The 20,128-nt window shown below is 41.0% G+C and overlaps 4 protein-coding genes across 4 annotated transcripts; all 4 read right to left on the bottom strand.

Moving 5' to 3' along the window:
* Window positions 1–830: 830 nt before the first annotated feature.
* On the bottom strand, window positions 831–5,097 carry LOC122130239 (RWD domain-containing protein 1-like). The gene is given in 8 exon segments (XM_042704892.1): window positions 831–1,148; window positions 1,296–1,358; window positions 2,491–2,626; window positions 3,079–3,222; window positions 3,882–4,012; window positions 4,338–4,380; window positions 4,383–4,405; window positions 4,852–5,097. Coding segments are annotated over 8 exon segments (726 nt in total). The 5' UTR covers window positions 4,925–5,097; the 3' UTR covers window positions 831–1,035.
* A 1,007-nt stretch (window positions 5,098–6,104) lies between these two features.
* LOC105897620 (calcium homeostasis modulator protein 5-like) lies at window positions 6,105–8,972 on the bottom strand. Its single transcript, XM_012824570.3, is given in 3 exon segments — window positions 6,105–7,335; window positions 7,338–7,551; window positions 8,166–8,972. Coding segments are annotated over 3 exon segments (930 nt in total). The 5' UTR covers window positions 8,709–8,972; the 3' UTR covers window positions 6,105–7,162.
* Window positions 8,973–13,197: 4,225 nt separating this feature from the next.
* LOC116222376 (calcium homeostasis modulator protein 6-like) lies at window positions 13,198–15,784 on the bottom strand. The gene is made up of 2 exons (XM_042704891.1): window positions 15,101–15,784; window positions 13,198–14,475 (listed from the first exon to the last, which is right to left on the bottom strand). Exons 1-2 carry the CDS (start codon window positions 15,629–15,631, stop codon window positions 14,050–14,052), a joined length of 957 nt encoding a protein of 318 aa, XP_042560825.1. The 5' UTR covers window positions 15,632–15,784; the 3' UTR covers window positions 13,198–14,049.
* Window positions 15,785–15,863: 79 nt separating this feature from the next.
* On the bottom strand, window positions 15,864–19,559 carry LOC122130238 (calcium homeostasis modulator protein 6-like). The gene is made up of 2 exons (XM_042704890.1): window positions 18,686–19,559; window positions 15,864–17,674 (listed from the first exon to the last, which is right to left on the bottom strand). The coding sequence occupies exons 1-2, from the start codon at window positions 19,214–19,216 to the stop codon at window positions 17,249–17,251; spliced, it is 957 nt and encodes a 318-aa protein (XP_042560824.1). The 5' UTR covers window positions 19,217–19,559; the 3' UTR covers window positions 15,864–17,248.
* Between the last annotated feature and the right edge of the window lie 569 nt (window positions 19,560–20,128).

Below are 20,128 nucleotides of genomic sequence, written 5' to 3'. Positions count from 1 at the left end.
TTTTTGCAGGAACACAGAACCACTGGTGATCACAGCTACTCTTAATTAAGCAAAACTGAAGTCAAATATTGTCCACTTTGATGTTGTGACAGAACTCACAATATTCTGTGGTTGAAGACAAAAAGTGTTTGATGTTAAACTGCAAACTGTAGCTAAACTAAACAGCACTACATCATTGTTGCGTAAGAGATTTTACAATCATGTCTTCACCTATAGATTTATGCCAGATGCCTTTCTCGTCTTATTTTTATCAACACTTCCAATAAAAACTTGCAACTTGCTTCCGCCCTCTACTGGCCATATTGTGCTACTAACAATAGCATCACATGCAGCATTATTATGCAGCCAGGAAGAGGTCTTCATATTCTGTACCTGAGAACACTACTGCACACCACTAAACACAGAACATGACAGTCACAGCCCTGTCAGAAACCACATCCTGTGATGCCTGCAATGGCCTTACAAGTTCTCTCTCGAAGGTGGATTTATTGCTTACATAGACATGGATAATATTGCTCAGAGTAATATGATGGACATGCTAACCCATACTATTAGAGTGGGCAATATTTGTTTTGCCTATACATATCTTGTAATTCTAAGGGTTTTCCATCCAGTTTATTTCTGTTTAGATCCACGTTGAAGTTGATTTAAGAGATGACAGGGAAGCAACTACTACATACTAGGAATATACATTGTTTAAGGCAAAGCATGATCTGTCACTACCACCAGTTTTATTAATAGCAGTAGTAATGAATAAGGGTTACTCCTGCTAGTACTAGTAATAACAATAATACCAAGTGCTGCTACTGATAATCCAGAGGAGGCAGAGGTGACGGCTGATGTATTTAATGGCATAGGCGTAGAAATCATCAATCATATCAGGGGAAAACTGCACAGAAACACCCCGAGACGAGGCGTCATCACTGATTACAGCTTGAGTGCGGAGACAGTCTGTGTTTCATAGAGAGGACTGACAGGCAGCGTTGCGTTGCAGTGCCTTTCAAGTCTACATGCCTTCACTTGGATCCCATCGCTTCAGTCCTCATCGCTACCAAGTGCTAATGGGTCGAAATCTGGGTCATCTTCATCCAGGTCCAAATCGTCAATGTCCTGGAACAGGGATTCGTCCACCTCCACACTGTTGCCAGCTGACAGGAACACAAAGAAGGAGTAGAGTTATGCTCTATAACACGCCTGCTGCTTTTTACACAACAGCAGCAGGACATGTGTAACACTACACGTGTGGTCCACTATTAAATGCAGGAAGGGTAAAATGTGAAAATGAGATTCTGTACCTTCTTCCAGAAACTGGATATCGGATGTGTCTAGATTATGGTCTCTTTCAAATAGTTGTTTTCCTGTGGGTAATAAACAAATGACAAACAAGCAGACAAATAGTTATAAGGGAGTTTATAAAACACCACTTTTATTTTGTTTGGGTGAGAACCACCAGGGATCTCACAATTTGCTTCACTAAATGTCAACTGAACGTGACAAAACAATACAACAACCATTTAAAGCTACAGTGTGCAACAATTTGCCACTTTTGTTGAGCTATGTTTTTACAGGCAACTAGTTTTGCCCACATCATGTGGAGGACAGATAAACACACTTGTCGTTTCACATTAGCTGCCCAGGCTATGCGCTATATAGCTCTGTCTGGGACGGACCACCCCACAAAATTAGATCACCCAAACATACCATTCAAAGCAAGGCTTTTAGGCAGTTAGCATGCTAGTCTTTCACCCAAACTCCTGACTGCTGCTCAAATCAAATGCAACAAACTGAACAAACCATCAGAACAGTGCAAACGACATGGTGCTGATGGGACAGTGGTCCGTACACTAGTCTCCGGATCCTAAAGTTGTCGGTTGATATTTCTGTGCATTAGACTTTTTCGAGCTAGGACTGCCTAAACACAAAGAGCTACGTAAGGACAAAATGCTTGTCTATGAAATCGGAATTAATGAACAAATCAGAACGTGTGCCTGAAAGCAGCCAGTACGACACAGTAGTTACTAGGCTATGTAACAAACAGCCATTCAAATATTACCTTCATTACTATACTTTATGTGGCACAGCTTTTTATGTGATCGTGACTTTAGAATTACTATTCGATTAGGTAATTCTTGGAAATGCCTTATTTTGCAATATACCAGCATTTCTATTGATTTATTTATGTATGCGTGGGTTTTTTAAGTGGAACACAATTATTAAATATAAAAGTTGAGAACTACAACACTCAATGTACTAATGTAGTAATGTTCTAACTGATATTAAGTCGTCCAAAAGGTTGAATGTGCATTTAAAATGAAAACACACAAGGATTAAAAAGGAGATTTCTCGAGATTTCTTTTCTTTTAATCCTCCAATGTTTGACAACATATCAACTGATAGACTCACACTGTTAAATCAACAAGGCAAATGTAGAGGTGAAGAGAAGCTCCCCTGACACACAGAGTGAGTGTGAGACAGATTAGTATCAGTTACCTGTGAGTTTGTTCTTCCCTGCCAGCTCCTCCTCTCTCTGTAGTATTCTCTTCTTCAGGTCACTCATGTCTTTCTCGAAGCCTGCCTTCCACGTCAGGAAGTTTTCTATGGTGACCACCGTGCCCTGGAAGTGCTTCTGTTAAGCACAGAGACACACACAGACTTCAGACAGAGCAGCAGCGCGGGACCAACACTACCAGACAGTGACCAGAACAAGCCTTTACCAAGCCATCACTCACAGGGCTGAAGGATTGTTTTTTTTTACAGAAATGAATGTCAATGCTGATAAACAACTTAACCTAACATCAGAAGCAGAATTGGAAAAGAGGAAAGGGGTCCTATGCAAAGTTGTTTAAATTCATGCTTATAATAGGTTATTTACTTTAAGGAAAAATTATGGTTTCTTTAATTACTTAATAATAACTACCAAACTTCGAATGTGACATCTATTCTATGACATTTTACAAACTCAGGAGACCATTATGCCTTCCTTAATTACTTTTAACTATCAAACATGGCATGTGACATTTATCCTCATATATTTCACAAGCTCATCATAAGCTGTTACATCTTCCATTTTGTTCGAACCTTCTCAGCCTCCTCCGTCTCCCTCTCTTGTCTCTTCTGCTCCTCCTCTTGCCTGATCTTAATCTGGTCAACTATTTCATTCAGTTTCTCCTGCACAGCAGTGACTAACGTAAAGATCATCACCATTCCAAGGTTCTCTTCTGCCTGAAAACAATAAAACACACAAAATTGTACAGAGTTGTCCATGATGACGAACAAGAACAAGTAAACCCTGAGTATGACATAGAAGATGAGCAACAGCCAAGAAGTACAGTACATGGTAGTGCTGAGATTTGACCATGCACAAAAACAAATAAATAATCGCATACTCTAAAAAAAAAAAAGAAAGGTAATTGGGTTAAGCTGTTGTTGCTGTTATTATTAGAGACTTCTTTTTAGAGAGTTATTAGAGAGTTGTTTATGGTAACCTGTGAACATGGCGTAGAAGCAGAGAGAGGCGGTTCCAAAACACTACAAAAGCATATATTTGTTATTGTTAGATGTTAGAGAGCACAGCCAGTGATAACCATTCAGTTGTAAACAGCACTGTGCATATATGTAATCATCTGTATCAGGCTTCCAACTGATAAAATACTTTTGTGACACCTGTAGAACAGAATTGGATGCTTAGTAGACGTCAACCGCGCACGCAATGCAGTAAATACACCAAATCTATTTCGCCTCACAATTTATGCTGATAGGTCATTGACAATGGGAGAGAGAAAAAGATTGACAAGCACACAGAGAGAGAGAGAAAGAGAGAGAGAGACAGACACAGACAGACAGACAGACAGACAGACAGACAGACAGACAGACAGACAGACCTGCTGTTGTAGTAACTTGAGGACATCCTCTGCGTCTGGATCCTCCAGGTTCTCCTGGGCGTTAATCTCCCAGAGGGGGGGCTCATCTGGGTACTTCTCCACATAGGTGAACTTTAACGTCACTTCCACCACTGGTAAAACACAAGGCACATTAAGTAAGTCATCATTAAGATCAGATGCTTTATGCCAGATCAGCTTACAGGACACGGAAGAAATACACAAATGTGTACAATCAGATTTAAGTCTAAGGCTTCATGCGAGCATATAGCTTATATTTTTCCATGTAAACTTTGATTTAACTGTTATAGAGTTTGCAATAAACAGCTGTGTATTTGCTTTGAGAGCATCAAAGTGCAAAAGCCTTTCTACGGTGTGACAGCGAGACAGTTGCAGATGTACACGCCTGTAACGTTACTAAATAAAACTAAAACAAAAAGGTAAAAAATAGACACTTACTTTCGTCATTTTCTCCTGCATCTGACGTGACTGTGATGGTGAATTGCTGGCTGGATCCTCTGACAGTACTACAGAGATGTGGGAAAACAGAATAGTGTTCATTGACGAATTCAAGACCATGTCAATGTATACTTTGGGAGAGAATTTTCGTTGTCATCGCCATTTAATTTGGACTACCCTTGAAGGCAGCATCCATGTGGCAAGACAGATCTCTCCCACTTAGCCGACAAATGTTAGCTGCCTGTCTGATAAACTAGCAAGAAAGGTCTCTCGCGTAAATTAGCTGATATGGTAGCTACATAAGGTCAAATATGTGTTCTATTTGTATCTATTATGTGTTTCATTAAAGTATTTTATTTATATTGCTGCTTAGTGGGAGGAAATAGCTAGCTAGGTAGCCATCTCCTGCATAGCCTCATTTTGAGTCTAGCACTTCGAATAAGTTAGCTGGCTAATGCTGGCTAATGCTGGCTAGCCCATAGAGTGGTTCACGTCTTTCTTTGATTCTGTTTACCTGTGAAAGAGTCCGGGTATATGGACTCTATTGCTTCCAACTCGTTCCTTTGCTCCTCTCCGTAGTCTGTCATTTTCTCTCGCTCCTGTCCATCTATTATAGATTGACCACGTTACAGTGCACAGAGCAATGAGTCTTCTCTTCAGAGGCCTTGCGTTCGATTCGATCGAGTACGATTTGTCATTCCTGAAATGAAGCAGCTCTGCGGATCATTGTAAATGTGAAATCAGTTATTGAGTGTACATTAAATGTATAGAGGCGCCCAGATCCACTTGTCTATTAAGTTATTTTCGTATTAAAAGCAAGTAAAGTGGACTACAAACAACAGCCAACTTGCAACTGCATTACAATTCTGACATGGATTATCTGACCTGAATAAGACCACGTGACACATGTCCCTGCATTTAAAGTGATAGACACACGTAATAAAGGTAGCCACAATATTTTGTTCCACCACATGGCACACAATTGATGTATAGATAAAACTCAGATTTGCAGAATAAGTCATAAACTATCGCATCCTTGGGTTAATGTCTCTGCTGTTTATTACCGACCTGATCACCCTCTGTATTTGGCCTCTTATGTTTGCAATACCGCCTCCAGGGTTCTCTAATGCAGTGCTGTGTGCCTCGCCTTAGAACCTTTGAAAGTTATGGGAATTACTCAAGAATATTTTCAGTTCCCCATTTCTACTATCTAACATCTCTAAAGGACAAAATCATTGATTTACTGTGTATACAAAATCAAGTAAACCTCAACTTACTTACAAAATTATATATGTGTGTGTGTGTGTGTGTATATATATATATATATATATAATCATATATATATATATATATATATATATATATATATATGATTATATATGATATATATTATTTATTTTTGAAGAAAGACATCAGTGCATGTTGTCCCACCTGCTTTTGCCTACCGTAAACAATAATGCAAATTGATTGGTTCTGAGAAAGTTATGGCTAAAACTATTGGTGTGCACACTGCACATCAACAGAAGACAATTGTGTTGTGACCTATCTGTGGTCAGGAGCATTATGAGAGAGAGAGAGATAGAGAGAGAGAGAGAGAGAGAGAGATAATCAAGTGACCAGTTAAAATTAAATGAAGGGTGGGTGTGTGTGATCACCGTGCATGAGTCAGAACCAGACAGACGCTGCCTCTGGCAGTATATATTCAGGGCAAGTTTGAACAGGGCACTAGTTTAACCGCCATTCTTTAAAACACACTGGTATTTTCACTCTGGTATCAAAAGGAGGTTTATTTATTTTCCTGGTGCACCCAATAATATATGGTAAACAGTCATTAGCCTATTACACATATTTTGTGCAACATTTTTTGTTTTAGTAATAGTGGGTTTGTGCTGTTATTTGTTAACAAAGAATACAATTTAAGTACATATTTTAAGATAAGATCCAGATGCATTAAGGTTTAAGTTTAAATTAAAATCCTAAACTGATCATGTGTATGTATGCATGTGCTATAATGTCAACACACACGGAGGCAGACATGATGGATATTATTTGGAATTGTGCATACAAGCATGTTAAGGCGTTCATACAATTATGAATATAAGTACTGAAAACTTCCATTATGTGCAATACCTGGACATAACTTATTTGGTCTTTTGTATGAACAACACAAACAAACACATCTAGTACATATAAAATACTGTGATATGGGAGTCATTTCTCATTTTGAGATTTTTGTCATATGCTTATCCAGTAGCTGATAATGGGGTCTACTGTATCACACCATATATGCACTGCAGTTAAAAAAACATGACCATCAACTTCCCCAACCAATCAAGCATCCCTTTAACAGAGGCTGAATATGAAATACATTGCCAGTGCCACACGTCTCAATAGGAAAGCAAAAGCTGGAGTTGTATGTGGTTGCAAACAGGAAAGGCACTAATAGAAGAAAAACATAATCTTATACAGGCACATGATGCTGTATTGATGCTGAGGTTTATGGGCCTCAGTATTTTTCAGAGATGGCCCTGTCGTCTTTGTGGTAATAGAGTTTTACTAAGTGGTTTTTAATGGTCCATGCTCTTTGCCTAGAGGAAGTGCAGCATATTGTCCCTGAGGTCTGCAGACACATGACTTTCAGGCATCCCCTTCTCTTTTCAGCCAGCCACAACCTGCTGATCATCAAGTAATAACACAGAATGTTACCTCAAGATGAAAATGCTGTTGACCCAAATCATCTGAAACCCTCTAAAACCAACATTTCATTCAGCAGTCATCTCTATGTGAGACCATCTCTTGTGCCACATTAATCTTGCATCTCTTCTCTACATCATCTCAATGTGACGTCCCATTTCCAAGACAGGTCTCTTCTCTGGGTCGTAGTCTCGATCAGCACAGTCTACATAGCGCTGTAAGGTGCTGTAGTACTGTTCACTGTGTTGAAACGTGTACAGGGACGAGACCTGCTCCCAGGCCCTGTGGTTGGGAAAGGGAATGCCTCAGGCTCGTGGTTCTCAAAGAAGCTCTTGAGATTGCGCTCTGCTAGTTTGGTGGCGTATTCACTGGCGTACACGTCAAACTTCTCTCGCTCCTTGTCCATGTAGCGCTTCCAGAACATGAGCTGAAGGTAGCTCACCTGTGAGCGACAGTTTCTGTAGCAAGTGCCAATCAAACCTACCACAGCTGCGATTATGATGATGGCCCAACCCAGGATCTGCAAAACACGCACATCCAGAATTAAAATGTGTATAACCAAAAGGGATTTGAAAATATGGTTAGTGAGTCTGATTTATTTTATATTATAAATATATTTTGAAGTGAATATTTAAACACACCTTAATATGGTGCAATATGTAGACCATGTTTGTTGTCAATGACAAAACTCTCTCGAGACCAAACCATTAAAGTGCCATGCCAAAGAAACAATTAAAAGATAATGTCCACCATCTAAATTCTATGACTCTGGCATTTAATATATTTCTCTGCATGTGCAAGTGCAAACAGAGTGGCAATAAAAACGCCTGTAAGAGACAAACAATGCACAGGGGAATAGGGCCTTAAGAATGACATCATTGTTTTAAATCTCAAAGAATTTTTGTTTTTCTGAGAAAAAAAACTACATACTGCATCTTTCAATGAGTTCATTTTAAATGCAATGGTACAATATTTTCATCTACACATTACAATATGTATCAATTGGACATAACAGATATTTCTTTCACAACATTGGTGAGGGTCTTCGCTCTTGTTTTAAATCTGTCAATCATTGAGCAACCTTTAATTTTACTGAATGCCTCTGCACCTGTAGCAGGCCTCTTCATCACTTACCTGTGACTGAGCTCGGAACATGAGGAGCAGCTCCATGTTCTCGTCCGCCGGGAGCTTGGATCTCTGGCATGGAACCCGTGCCAGTTCCTCCCGGCACAATCTAGTCTTATTCTTGCAAAGCAACGGCACCACCAGGTTGTCGTCCAGACCGCTGACGGCACACTCGTAGAACGTGCCGTTGAGGAGTGCCACACAGAGCCACATAATGGGCGCCACACACGCCCCAGCCACCACTTTCATGAGTGCCGCACAGCAGCCCATGCAGTTGCCCCTGGGGCAAAGCTTCATGGGGTTCAGGCAGCAGCCGGTGTAGAGCCTCCATAAGCGGTTGCTGACAAACAGCCCTATGAGCAGCAGCACTACGGCTGGTCCCAGCAGGAAGGTTAACCCATAGGCAAAGTTCTGGTCACGGTTGCACGGGCATTTGAAAGACACCATGGAGAACATCCTTTCGCCTCCTATAGTGAGGATGGCCATGAAGCCATAGCCTATGGTGGCTTTTTGGTCGGTCAGGATACGCAGAACGACTTTGAAGGAATCCATTGTTTTCTCTGAGTTCCTTGGCACCTTCCACACAGAAATAGGTTATGTGGGAGGGAAAGATTATGGTATTCAGAGCAAGAACTTCTCATTCCTAACCTCGAAATAGAGACTAAAACGCTGCCACAGTCGTGTCTGCTCCAGCCACTCCCATTGTTTTTTCTCTTCTGAATCAGACCAGTTGTTTTTCCTCTTTTCCTCTTCACATCTCACCCTCCAACCACTTCCCCCACTCGTCCAGTTCCTGGTCTCATCCGGTGTTCCTCTGTGTGTTGCCTCTTTCCAAACCCCTCCCTGATTTTCTCCTTTAATCCCTCCCCTCTCTCTTCTTCTTCTCTCATTCTCCCTTCTCTCTCTCTCTTTCCTGCTTTGGGAAGACACCGGGGAGTGGGAGTGCACGTAAACAAATATGTCATGGTGAAGGATCATGCTTATATAGTCAGATTTCTGTTTAAAACAGGACTCCCCACCCCCACCCTTTCCCTCCCACCGGTGAAGGGAGGGAGACACTGCCACAGAACAGGTTCAGAGCCTGCTGATCTGGTTTGGAAGTTCTCATGCAGTGTGTTGATCATGTCTCTCTCTGTCTCTCTCTCTCGCTCTGTGTTCTGTTAGATTAATCTAAATCTACGTGTTGGTTTACAGAGAATCAAGTGAAAGACCGCCACGAAGCAATAGGTTTGAATTCAGTTGAGTTTACTGAGTTTTAAGAGATGTACAAATACAGTCTTAGGTGAGTTCACAAAGAGCTCTGTCACCCACGACTGGAGAATGCATTCTGACATCATTGTACACAGATCGGTCTTTTTAACCTCAGTCGCCACAATGTTGCTTAATCATGGATCCCCTGAGGAGCTGTAACTAACTAACTCCTTAACAATGGGGTCTCAGTTTGAGAAGTCCAATTCTCACAGTTAAACTATTAATCTTATCTCGTTCATGTCCCGTGGTGTTCTTTCTGACCTAAAAAGTTCTAAGTTACGGCCACTGTCACTGCTGGCCCGTGCTGGCCCTGTCAAATTCACACCAGCAGCGACACCTCAGGGTAATAGGCCTCTTTTCTTAGCACGGTGAAATTAGTTATTAATTTGTTTGCTGTTTGAGCTAAATTGCTTGACATCAACTGAACTGCTTGTTGATGACTAAACATTGGTCAATAAACTTGATTTTCTCTTACAGTTCTCTTTCTCACACGAGAAATGTGTCTAAATGTGGACATCTCCCTCCACAATTATGGGCACCCTTATCAAAGATCCGTAAAAAGTTATATATATTTTTTTTAATCACCTTTCGGTGAATTAGCTTAGTCCCACACTAGTAAAATACATTTTAAAAATCCAACCTTTAATTGAAGTACATTTATTCTGAGAAAAGAAAACTCATCAAGAAATTTTGAACAAAACCACATGTACTACAGTTATTGGCACCGCTGCATTTAATACGATAACTATAACCTCCCAATAAAACAGCACTGAGTCTCCTCCTATAACATCTGGACAAACATGTTTTGGATCATTGTCCTACTGAAAGATTCAATGATGGCCCAATTTTATATTTAAAATATCCTGGTATTTCATGGAGTCCATAATACCATGTACTCATTTGAAGAAAAACAGCCCCACAATCACAGATCCTCCAGCATACCTAACAGTGGGATCAGGTTCTTTCAGTCAGTCATCCCTTGTTTTACGCCAAACCCACCTGGAGTGTTTGTTACCAAAAAGCTCAATTTTCGTATCATCTGACAATAGAACACGGTTTCAGTCAAAGTCCCAGTAGCGTTTAGCAAACTCCAGGGTGATTATGATTGTGGGTGAATGACTGATATTCTGACATGCCTTCCAAATAATCTGTTGTAATGGAGGTGGTGTCTGATGGTAGTTTTGGAGACTTTGTGACCCCAAGATGCTTCGTTCTTTTGTAACTCAGCAACAGTGATCCTTAGGGATTTGTTGGCCTCCTCTTACCAACCTTTCTCACTGTGCATGGGGGGCAAAATAAATGTGGGTCCTCTTCCAACAAGTTTGTTACAGTTCCAGTTGATTATAGCCCTAACGGTAGATATGGGCATTTTCAGGTGAGTAGCTTTTTTTTATAGCCATCATTCAAAACACTGGGTAAACATATCTGCTCGCTGAATGTATCTTCATGTTTGCACAAGCTTCTGTGACGTCTTTTTCATCACAAATAAGGGAGCAGATAGAACAATTGAAAGGTTTATGCTGTAAAAGATATTTCCTATTGAAGGGACACAGTCAAGGGGTTAATCTGCGACATTGTTTGAAGGAACAGTATGCAGACATTTGCAACTTTTTAATGTATGTTTTTATAGACAACAGTTTCATGGTACATAGCCATGTGGAGGACAGATAAGATCACCTGTCCTTCTCACTGGCCACCCAGACTATGCACTATGTAGTTCTGTGGTCAGGGTCAAAACTCCCTGTGAAAATGTAAGAAAAGCTTTCCCAGTATGACATTGTCAACAATATAACCCAAATAAACCAGTTAGCAATGCTAGCAAGCTTTTATCAGTATCAACTGAGTTGTTGTTTGCAAGGTTTCTGAATGCTTTTTAGGTGGTTAGCTTGCTAGTTTTACTGCCACTACAAAGTGGACATTCTCTGGGAGGCAGAAGTCTAATGCAGGCCTGTAGTTGATTTTTTCAATTTGATAACTTCCTCAAGGAACTTAAACATAAATGAATTAAGTCCTCATAGTGAAATAAACAGCATAAAGTAAAGTGTGACTATAGGTTGTATTGTGGAACTGAATATAGAAGCACATAGGATAACTCAGCTTACTGTGGTTGGCAGTATAGTCTTCCAATATTAGGTACTTCCCAGAAACCCTATAGCACTATCAGTCTCAGCATTTAAAGCTTTCACACTTTCTGACAAAGAAAATACAATTCACGAACTGTTATATTATCATACCCATCAAATAGGCTACTCGGTCACTCACTTACCTGGGACTGCGCGCGTATGGTTGTAAGGATAGCGTCTCTGTCCGCTGCAGTTTTATCACAGGGCAACTGTAACTTGTGGAGCTCGGTCTGGCAGGAGTCCGATCTCCCATGACACAGGTAGCTCTTCAGATGAGTGACATTAAGGCCCGTAATATTACATTCAAAATAAACACCGTTAAGAAGCGCTATTGCGATCCAGGAGACAGGTGCCACCATAGCGGTCATTGTGATCTGAAGGAAAACACCTAGGCAGCCGGCACATGTATTTGAAACGAAAACGTTTAGACTTATTCAGACACAAGCCCGTGAACAGTATCCACGTTTTATTGCTTAGCATGTACCCAAGTAAAAGCAGAGCCGCGGCCGGCACAAGAAGAGACACCGTCCCATACAGAAAGCTCCACTCGCTGCATGGACACTTGAAGGCAAAGGTTGAAAAACATGCTCCGCACCTGCCGTTAGTAACGGTATTAGCCCAATCCAAGGGTCGTTTGCCAATTTTGGACTAAATCCATCAACAGCCCTTGAACTTATCCATAGCAACGCGTTCCTTTTTCTTCTTTCAACCAAATTCAAACCTCTCGCAAAAAGGGAACTCTTTACCAAAAAAACCCATGAACATAAGCTTGCAAAGAGGTCTATTATGGAACACTTTCAGTTCCCTTATCTTTTTTTTTTTTTTAGATAGATTCAACTCGTTAATGTCATTGCACATAGTACAAGTACTGAAGACATACGAAATGCAGTTTAGCATCTAACCAGAAGTGGCAAAAAAGCAGTAAAAGTGAAGAGTATGTGCATATGTAAAGTGGAATCAGGTAAAATACATAAGAATATGTAGCAGTAAAGAAAATAGATATGGAATATGAAGAGTATAGATATGGAATATGTACAGTACTTAGCAGCTAATAAAAGTAGGTAGTGTAGATATTATAAGACATATATAAGTGCAGGTGTAAGTATAAGTGGTGGTAGTAAATGTGAAATGAAAATGAGAAAAATGAATTGGAATGCCCTAAGTTATTTCATCAAAAAGTTTAAAATATCCTATAACCCTTTTTACTCAATCCTGTCCTAGGGGTGCCAATAATTGTGGAGGAGACGGTACTTATTTGTCAAAATTGTGCTTTATTCCACTGTTTGCTTCACTTTCACATTCACACACACACACACACACACACACACACACACACACACACACACACACACACACACACACAAACACACACACATCTGTTACTATTTTGTTCTACAAGGTTAGAGAGATTAGGTTATTGTTGTTGTCATGTCACTGTTATCTATCTGTCACTGTCTTAAATGAATCCCTTAAAACCTCTGCTATAACCTCTGTTAGTTAGATGAGCACACTTTGGTGATTTAGCTACCACAAGGGGGAGACAAAGGGGTGGGGAGAAGGGGGGGGGGAACTAGGAGAATAATGCTGATTCAGTCATAACGCCAAGGAATTCAAAATATTTCACAACAATCTGATGAAACCGGTAGCAGACACAGGCTTTTTTTCAGATCATCCTCCACCTTTGCCACATCTTAAGCAATCCTGTGCACAACTGTCAAAACCCAAAAGACTAAGCATATACGTGACATTATGGATAGAGGAAGTGCTTGAAAACACCACACTTTCATTTCCTTGTGGGGGCTTGTGGGCTAAATCTAAAAGATTTGCTATTTCTCCTCACTAATGCATCTGAAGACCTTGTCATGCTGAAGTGCTCTAAACAGACCAATGGGCAAACTTTGCACAGGATCTGCAATTAGTTGCATATATAAGCAGTATCATTAGTGAACATTAGTGAACTGCTTGGATTTATTTAAACAAAAGTAGCACCGATAATATAACATAAGATAAGATGTTATGATCCTTATGTTCCTTATCCTTGATACGGAAATCTTTCACTGGCCAGGCACTTATTGTGATTCATCAGGCACAATTCTCCACCTAATGGCTTTGCATGTGATTTCCTTTCCCATGTACACACACAGGATGTTAGATAGAACTGAAACTGAGAGAGCTGACCACAGAGAAAAACGCTCATTCAAAACACTGGTAAACATATCTGCTCGCTGAATGTATCTTCATGTTTGCAAAAGCTTCTGTGACGACTTTTTCATTACAAATAAGGAAGCAGATAGAACAATGAAAGGTTTATGCTGTAAAATATATCTCCTATTGAAGCACATAAGGCAAATAATAAACCAAGGATTGTAAACTGAACCTTTGTAAACTTTATATTACTCATTAGCAGAAGTACAAAAACGTTCACTTCTAAAAGTCCAAATATTCTTCAAAACATTATAAAAATGGAAATGCTGTGCACTTGAAAAAATGTCCAACCGAATGATCTCATGACCTCCATCTCACAGCATCATTGTGCATTCGTCCACAAAGTCCAGGGCTGCTGGGTTAGAGCTGTCCCCTGATTTAGTCGAAAGGAATCTCATCGGGTCCTCAGGGTTCTTGCACGTCTCCACATACTTGTGTACCGTGCTGTAATACTTATCCATGGTACCGAACTTGTAAAACCTGGAGATCTTTTCCCACGAGTACCTTGGAGGGGTCTTCAAAGGCTCCGGTATTTCCATCTCAAAAAAGCTCTTGATGTTCCTCTCGGCAAGTTTCTCGGCGTGCTTGGTGGCATAACAGTCGAGAAAGTTGCTTTCCTTCTGAGAGTAGGCCTTCCAGAACTTGAGCTGGAGGTAGCTCACTGGGGAGTTGCACCTGGCCACACAGGTGAGCAGCAGAGAGGATAGCATGATAGAGGCTATCGCCAACCAGCCCAAGACCTGGAAGGCAGCGGATGACAGAGGCTAATTAACATTCAGCTAAGACCAAAACTCAGTCAAGTGGTTAATCTGCGACATTGTCTCTAAAGGAACAGTATGCAGACATTTGACACTTTTTGATGTATATTTTTATAGGCAACCAGTTTTGGTATCATGTTCATGTTCAGATAGGATCACCTGTCCTTCCCACTGGCCACCCAGACCAACCACCATCAACACTACTACCACAATTCCTACTACCACCCCTAAAAACAACAACAACAACAATATTAACAGCAAAAATAATAGATGGTGGTTCTGATGATGATCGACTAGTATTCTGCCTTTACTTAAACATACTTCATAGACACATTATCTAGTCCTCATAGTGAAAAAAACATCATAAAATATCCCCAGGTAAACTGTGACTAGGTTGTATTGTGGAACTGAATATGAGCACATGATCACAGGTGAGCTCAGCTTACAGTGGGGGCAGTAGTCTTCCATATTAGTTACTTCCCAGAAACCCTATAGCACCATCAGTCTCAGCAATTAAAGCTTTCACACCTTCTGACAAAGAAAATACAATTCACAGAACCGTTATATTATCATAACCATCAAATAGGCTACTCGGTCACTCACTTACCTGAGACTGCGCGCGTATGGTTGTAAGGATAGCGTCTCGGTCCGCCACAGTTTTATCACAGGGCAACTTGTAGAGCTCGATCTGGCAGGAGTCCGATCTTCCATGACACAAGAAGCTCTTCAGATGAGTGACATTAAGGCCCGTAATAATACATTCAAAATAAACACCGTTAAGAAGCGCTATTGCGATCCAGGAGACAGGTGCCACCATAGCGGTCATTGTGATCTGAAGGAAAACACATAGGCAGCGGCACATGTATTTGGAACGAAAAAGTTTAGACTTATTCAGACACAAGCCCGTGAACAGTATCCACGTTTTATTGCTTAGCATGTACCCAAGTAAAAGCAGAGCCGCGGCCGGCACAAGAAGAGACACCGTCCCATACAGAAAGCTCCACTCGCTGCATGGACACTTGAAGGCAAAGGTTGAAAAATGATGCTCCGCACCCGCCGTTAGTAACGGTATTAGGCCCAATCCAAGGGTCGTTTGCCAATTTTGGACTAAATCCATCAACACCTTGAACTTATCCATTGCAACGCGTTCCTTTTCTTCTTTCAACCAAAATTCAAACCTCTGGCAGAAAGGAACTCTTACCAAAAACCCATGAATGTCAGTTTGTAGAGAAGTATATTATGGGAGGGGAACACTCTTAGTTCCCTTATCTTCTGAATGCCCCTAAGCTATTTCATCAAAAGGTGAATTTCCTATAACCCTTTTTACTCATCTTTCCTAGGGGTGCCAATAATTGTGGAGGAGACGGTACTTATTTGTCAAAATTGTGCTTTATTCCACTGTTTGCTTCACTTTCACATTCACACACACACACACACACACACACACACACACACACACACACACACACACACACACACACACACACACACACAAACACACACACATCTGTTACTATTTTGTTCTACAAGGTTAGAGAGATTAGGTTATTGTTGTTGTCATGTCACTGTTATCTATCTGTCACTGTCTTAAATGAATCCCTTAAAACCTCTGCTATAACCTCTGTTAGTCAGATGAGCACACTTTGGTGATTTAGCTACACAAGGGGGAGACAAAGGGGTGGGGGGAACTAGAGAATAATGCAGATTCAGTCATAACGCCAAGGAATTCAAAATATTTCACAACAATCTGATGAAACCGGTAGCAGACACAGGCTTTTTTTCAGATCATCCTCCACCTTTGCCACATCTTAAGCAATCCTGTGCACAACTGTCAAAACCCAAAAGACTAAGCATATACGTGACATTATGGATAGAGGAAGTGGTTGAAAACACCACACTTTCATTTCCTTGTGGGGGCTTGTGGGCTAAATCTAAAAGATTTGCTATTTCTCCTCACTAATGCATCTGAAGACCTTGTCATGCTGAAGTGCTCTAAACAGACCAATGGGCAGACTTTGCACAGCATCTGGAAGTAGTTGCATATATAAGCAGTATCATTAGTGAACATTAGTGAACTGCTTGGATTTATTTAAACAAAAGTAGCACCGATAAGATAACATAAGATAAGATGTTATGATCCTTATGTTCCTTATCCTTGATACGTAAATCTTTCACTGGCCAGGCATTTATTGTGATTCATCAGGCACAATTCTCCACCTAATGGCTTTGCATGTGATTTCCTTTCCCATGTACACACACAGGATGTTAGATAGAACTGAAACTGAGAGAGCTGACCACAGAGAAAAACGCTCATTCAAAACACTGGTAAATATATCTGCTCGCTGAATGTATCTTCATGTTTGCAAAAGCTTCTGTGACGACTTTTTCATTACAAATAAGGAAGCAGATAGAACAATGAAAGGTTTATGCTGTAAAATATATCTCCTATTGAAGGACATAAGGCAAATAATAAACCAAGGATTGTAAACTGAACCTTTGTAAACTTTATATTAATCATTAGCAAAAGCTCAGTATACTTGTGCTTCTTATTTGAGAAACAATATAACACCACAATGGTTATACACTCCATAATCTAAATATCAGTTTTAAGCACACAAAACGTCATCATATATTAAATAAGTACAAAAACATTCACTTCTTCTAAAAGTCTTCAAATATTTTTCAAAACATCATAAAAATGGAAATGCTGTGCAGTTGAAAACATTTCCAACCAAATGACCTCATGACCTTAATCTCACAGCATCATTGTGCCTTCGTTCACAAAGTCCAGGGCTGCTGGGTTAGAGATGTCACCTGATTTAGTCGAAAGGACTCTAATAGGGTTCTCAGGGTTCTTGCACGTCTCCACATACTTGTGTACCGTGCTGTAATACTTATCCATGGTCCCGAACTTGTAGAACCTGGAGATCTTTTCCCACGCGTACCTTGGAGGGGTCGCTTGAGACTCCGGTGTTCTCATCTCAAAGAAGCTCTTGATGTTCCTCTCGGCAAGCTTCTTGGCGTGCTCGGTGGCGTAGCTGTCGAAAAAGTTGCTTTCCTTCTGAGAGTACGCCTTCCAGAACTTGAGCTGGAGGTAGCTCACTGGGGAGTGGCACCTGGCCACACAGGTGAGCAGCAGAGAGGAGAGCATGATAGAGGCTATCACCAGCCAGCCCACGACCTGGAAGGCAGCGGATGACAAAGGCTAATTAACATTCAGCCAAGACAAACACTCAGTGAAGTGGTTAATCTGCGACATTGTTTAAAGGAACAGTGTGCAGACATTTGCAACTTTTGGATGTATGTTTTTATAGGCAACCAGTTTTGGTATCATGTTCAAATTCATTTTCATGGTACATAGCCATGTGGAGGAGATCACCTGTCCTTCCCACTGGCCACCCAGACTATGCACTATATAGTTCTGTGGTCGGGGTCAAACCTCCATGTGAAAATGTATGAAAAGCTTTCCCAGTATGACATTGCCAACAATATAACCAAAGAAACAAGTTAGCATGCTAGCAAGCTTTTGTCAGTATCAACTGTGTTGATGTTTGTAAGGTTTCTGCATGCTTTTTAGGTGGTTAGCTTGCTAGTTTTACTGCCACTGGACATTCGCTGGGAGGCAGAAATCTAATGCAGGCCTGTGGTTGATTTTTTCAATTTAACAACTTCCTCAAGGAAGCGACATGACGCTTGTCTTTACATTTAGTTTCCTGAACACAACCATACAACTGACATACAGGGCAAATCATTAAAGTCAGCCAACATTAACCAACCACCATCACTACTACTACCACAATTCCTACTAACACCACTAACAATAACAACAACAATATCAACAACAGCACTAATAGATGGTGTTTATGATGATGATCATAATGCTGGCTAGTCTTCTACCTTTAATTAAACATACTTCATAGAGACATGTATGAGTCCTCATAGTGAAAAAAAAAACAGCATAAAATATCCCCAAGTAAACTGTGACTAGTTTGCATTGTGGACCTGAATATGAGCACATGATCACAGGTGAGCTCAGCTTACAGTGGGGGCAGTAATCCTCCATGTTTGTTACTTCACAGAAACCCTATAGTACTATCAGTCTCAGCAATGAAAGCTTTCACACCTTCTGACAGAAAATACAATTCACGGAACTGTTGTATTATCATAACCAACAAATAGGCTACTCGGTCACCTGAGACTGTGCGCGTATGGTTGTAAGGATAGCGTCTCTGTCCGCTGCAGTTTTATCACAGGGCAACTTGTGGAGCTCGGTCTGGCAGGAGTCCGATCTCCCATGACACAGGTAGCTCTTCAGATGAGTGACATTAGAGCCCGTAATAATACATTCAAAATAAACGCCGTTAAGAAGTGCTATTGCGATCCAGGAGACAGGTGCCACCATAGCGGTCATTGTGATCTGAAGAAAAACACATAGGCAGCCGCACATGGATTTGAAACGAAAAAGTTTAGACTTATTCAGACACAAGCCCGTGAACAGTTTCCACGTTTTATTGCTTAGCATGTACCCAAGTATAAGCAGAGCCGCGGCCGGCACAAGAAGAGACACCGTCCCATACAGAAAGCTCCACTCGCTGCATGGACACTTGAAGGCAAAGGTTGAAAAAACATGCTCCGCACCCGCCGTTAGTAACGGTATCAGGCCCAATCCAAGGGTCGTTTGCCGTTTTTGGACTAAATTCATCACAACCTTGAATTTATCCATAGCGACGCGTTCCTTTTCTTCTTTCAACCAAAATTCAAACCTCTGGCAAAAATGAACTCTTTCCAAAAACCCATTAACGTCAGCTTGTAGAGAAGTCTATTATGGGAGGGGAACACTTTCAGCTCCGTTATCTTCTGAATGCCCCTAAATTATTGGGCGTGTCTCCACGAAATATAACGTCATGCATGGTTGCCTATGGCATAACCTGTGGAAGCAGTGGCGAAACTTTCCAGCGTAATTATCAGTTGATAATGCTACTTTAGAGCATTTATTAATATACGCTCACAAGTATAACTGTCTTTTGTAGACTAGGTCATTCTCTCATGATTGGAGCGCCGCCGTGTGGTCTCAAATGTCAAGACCTGTCTCATCATTGTGCGCTTCTCTGCGGACGCAGTAGGTAGGGAGGTGGTGGGAGGGAACAGCATTACCAGCCAAACATAATCATAAGCTGATCATTTGACGCGACGGTCCATTGATGGAAACGCATTTTAGGATGATCACTGAACGGGTAACCAGGTAAAAAACAGTGGACTATAGGACAAACAAGGTCCAACGTTACTCTGATACACACACACACACACACACACACACACACACACAGAGACAGAGAGAGAGAGAGAGAGAAAGAGAGCTTATTGTTGTCCATTTCACATGACAGTCTCTTGTATCAAAGTCATACTGCAGGCTGTATTCATAGCACTTGTGAAGGTGTCGTGTTACTATCAGAAGCCATGTGTCAGGTCAGGACTGAAATATGTCAAGTGGTTCTGGCTCTGGGTGTCGCTGTATCCCACATGACCAAAATGCATGTGACCGTTTTGGATAGGCGGGGCTACGGTGTAACAATTTAGCTAATACGCTCACTGTATGTCTACAGAATACACTGGACACAACTGTTACGCAGGCTGG

This window comes from Clupea harengus, unplaced genomic scaffold, assembly GCF_900700415.2.
Source record: "Clupea harengus unplaced genomic scaffold, Ch_v2.0.2, whole genome shotgun sequence".
Classification (NCBI taxonomy): Eukaryota; Metazoa; Chordata; class Actinopteri; order Clupeiformes; family Clupeidae; genus Clupea; species Clupea harengus.
This window is presented reverse-complemented; position numbering and strand designations above follow the sequence as displayed.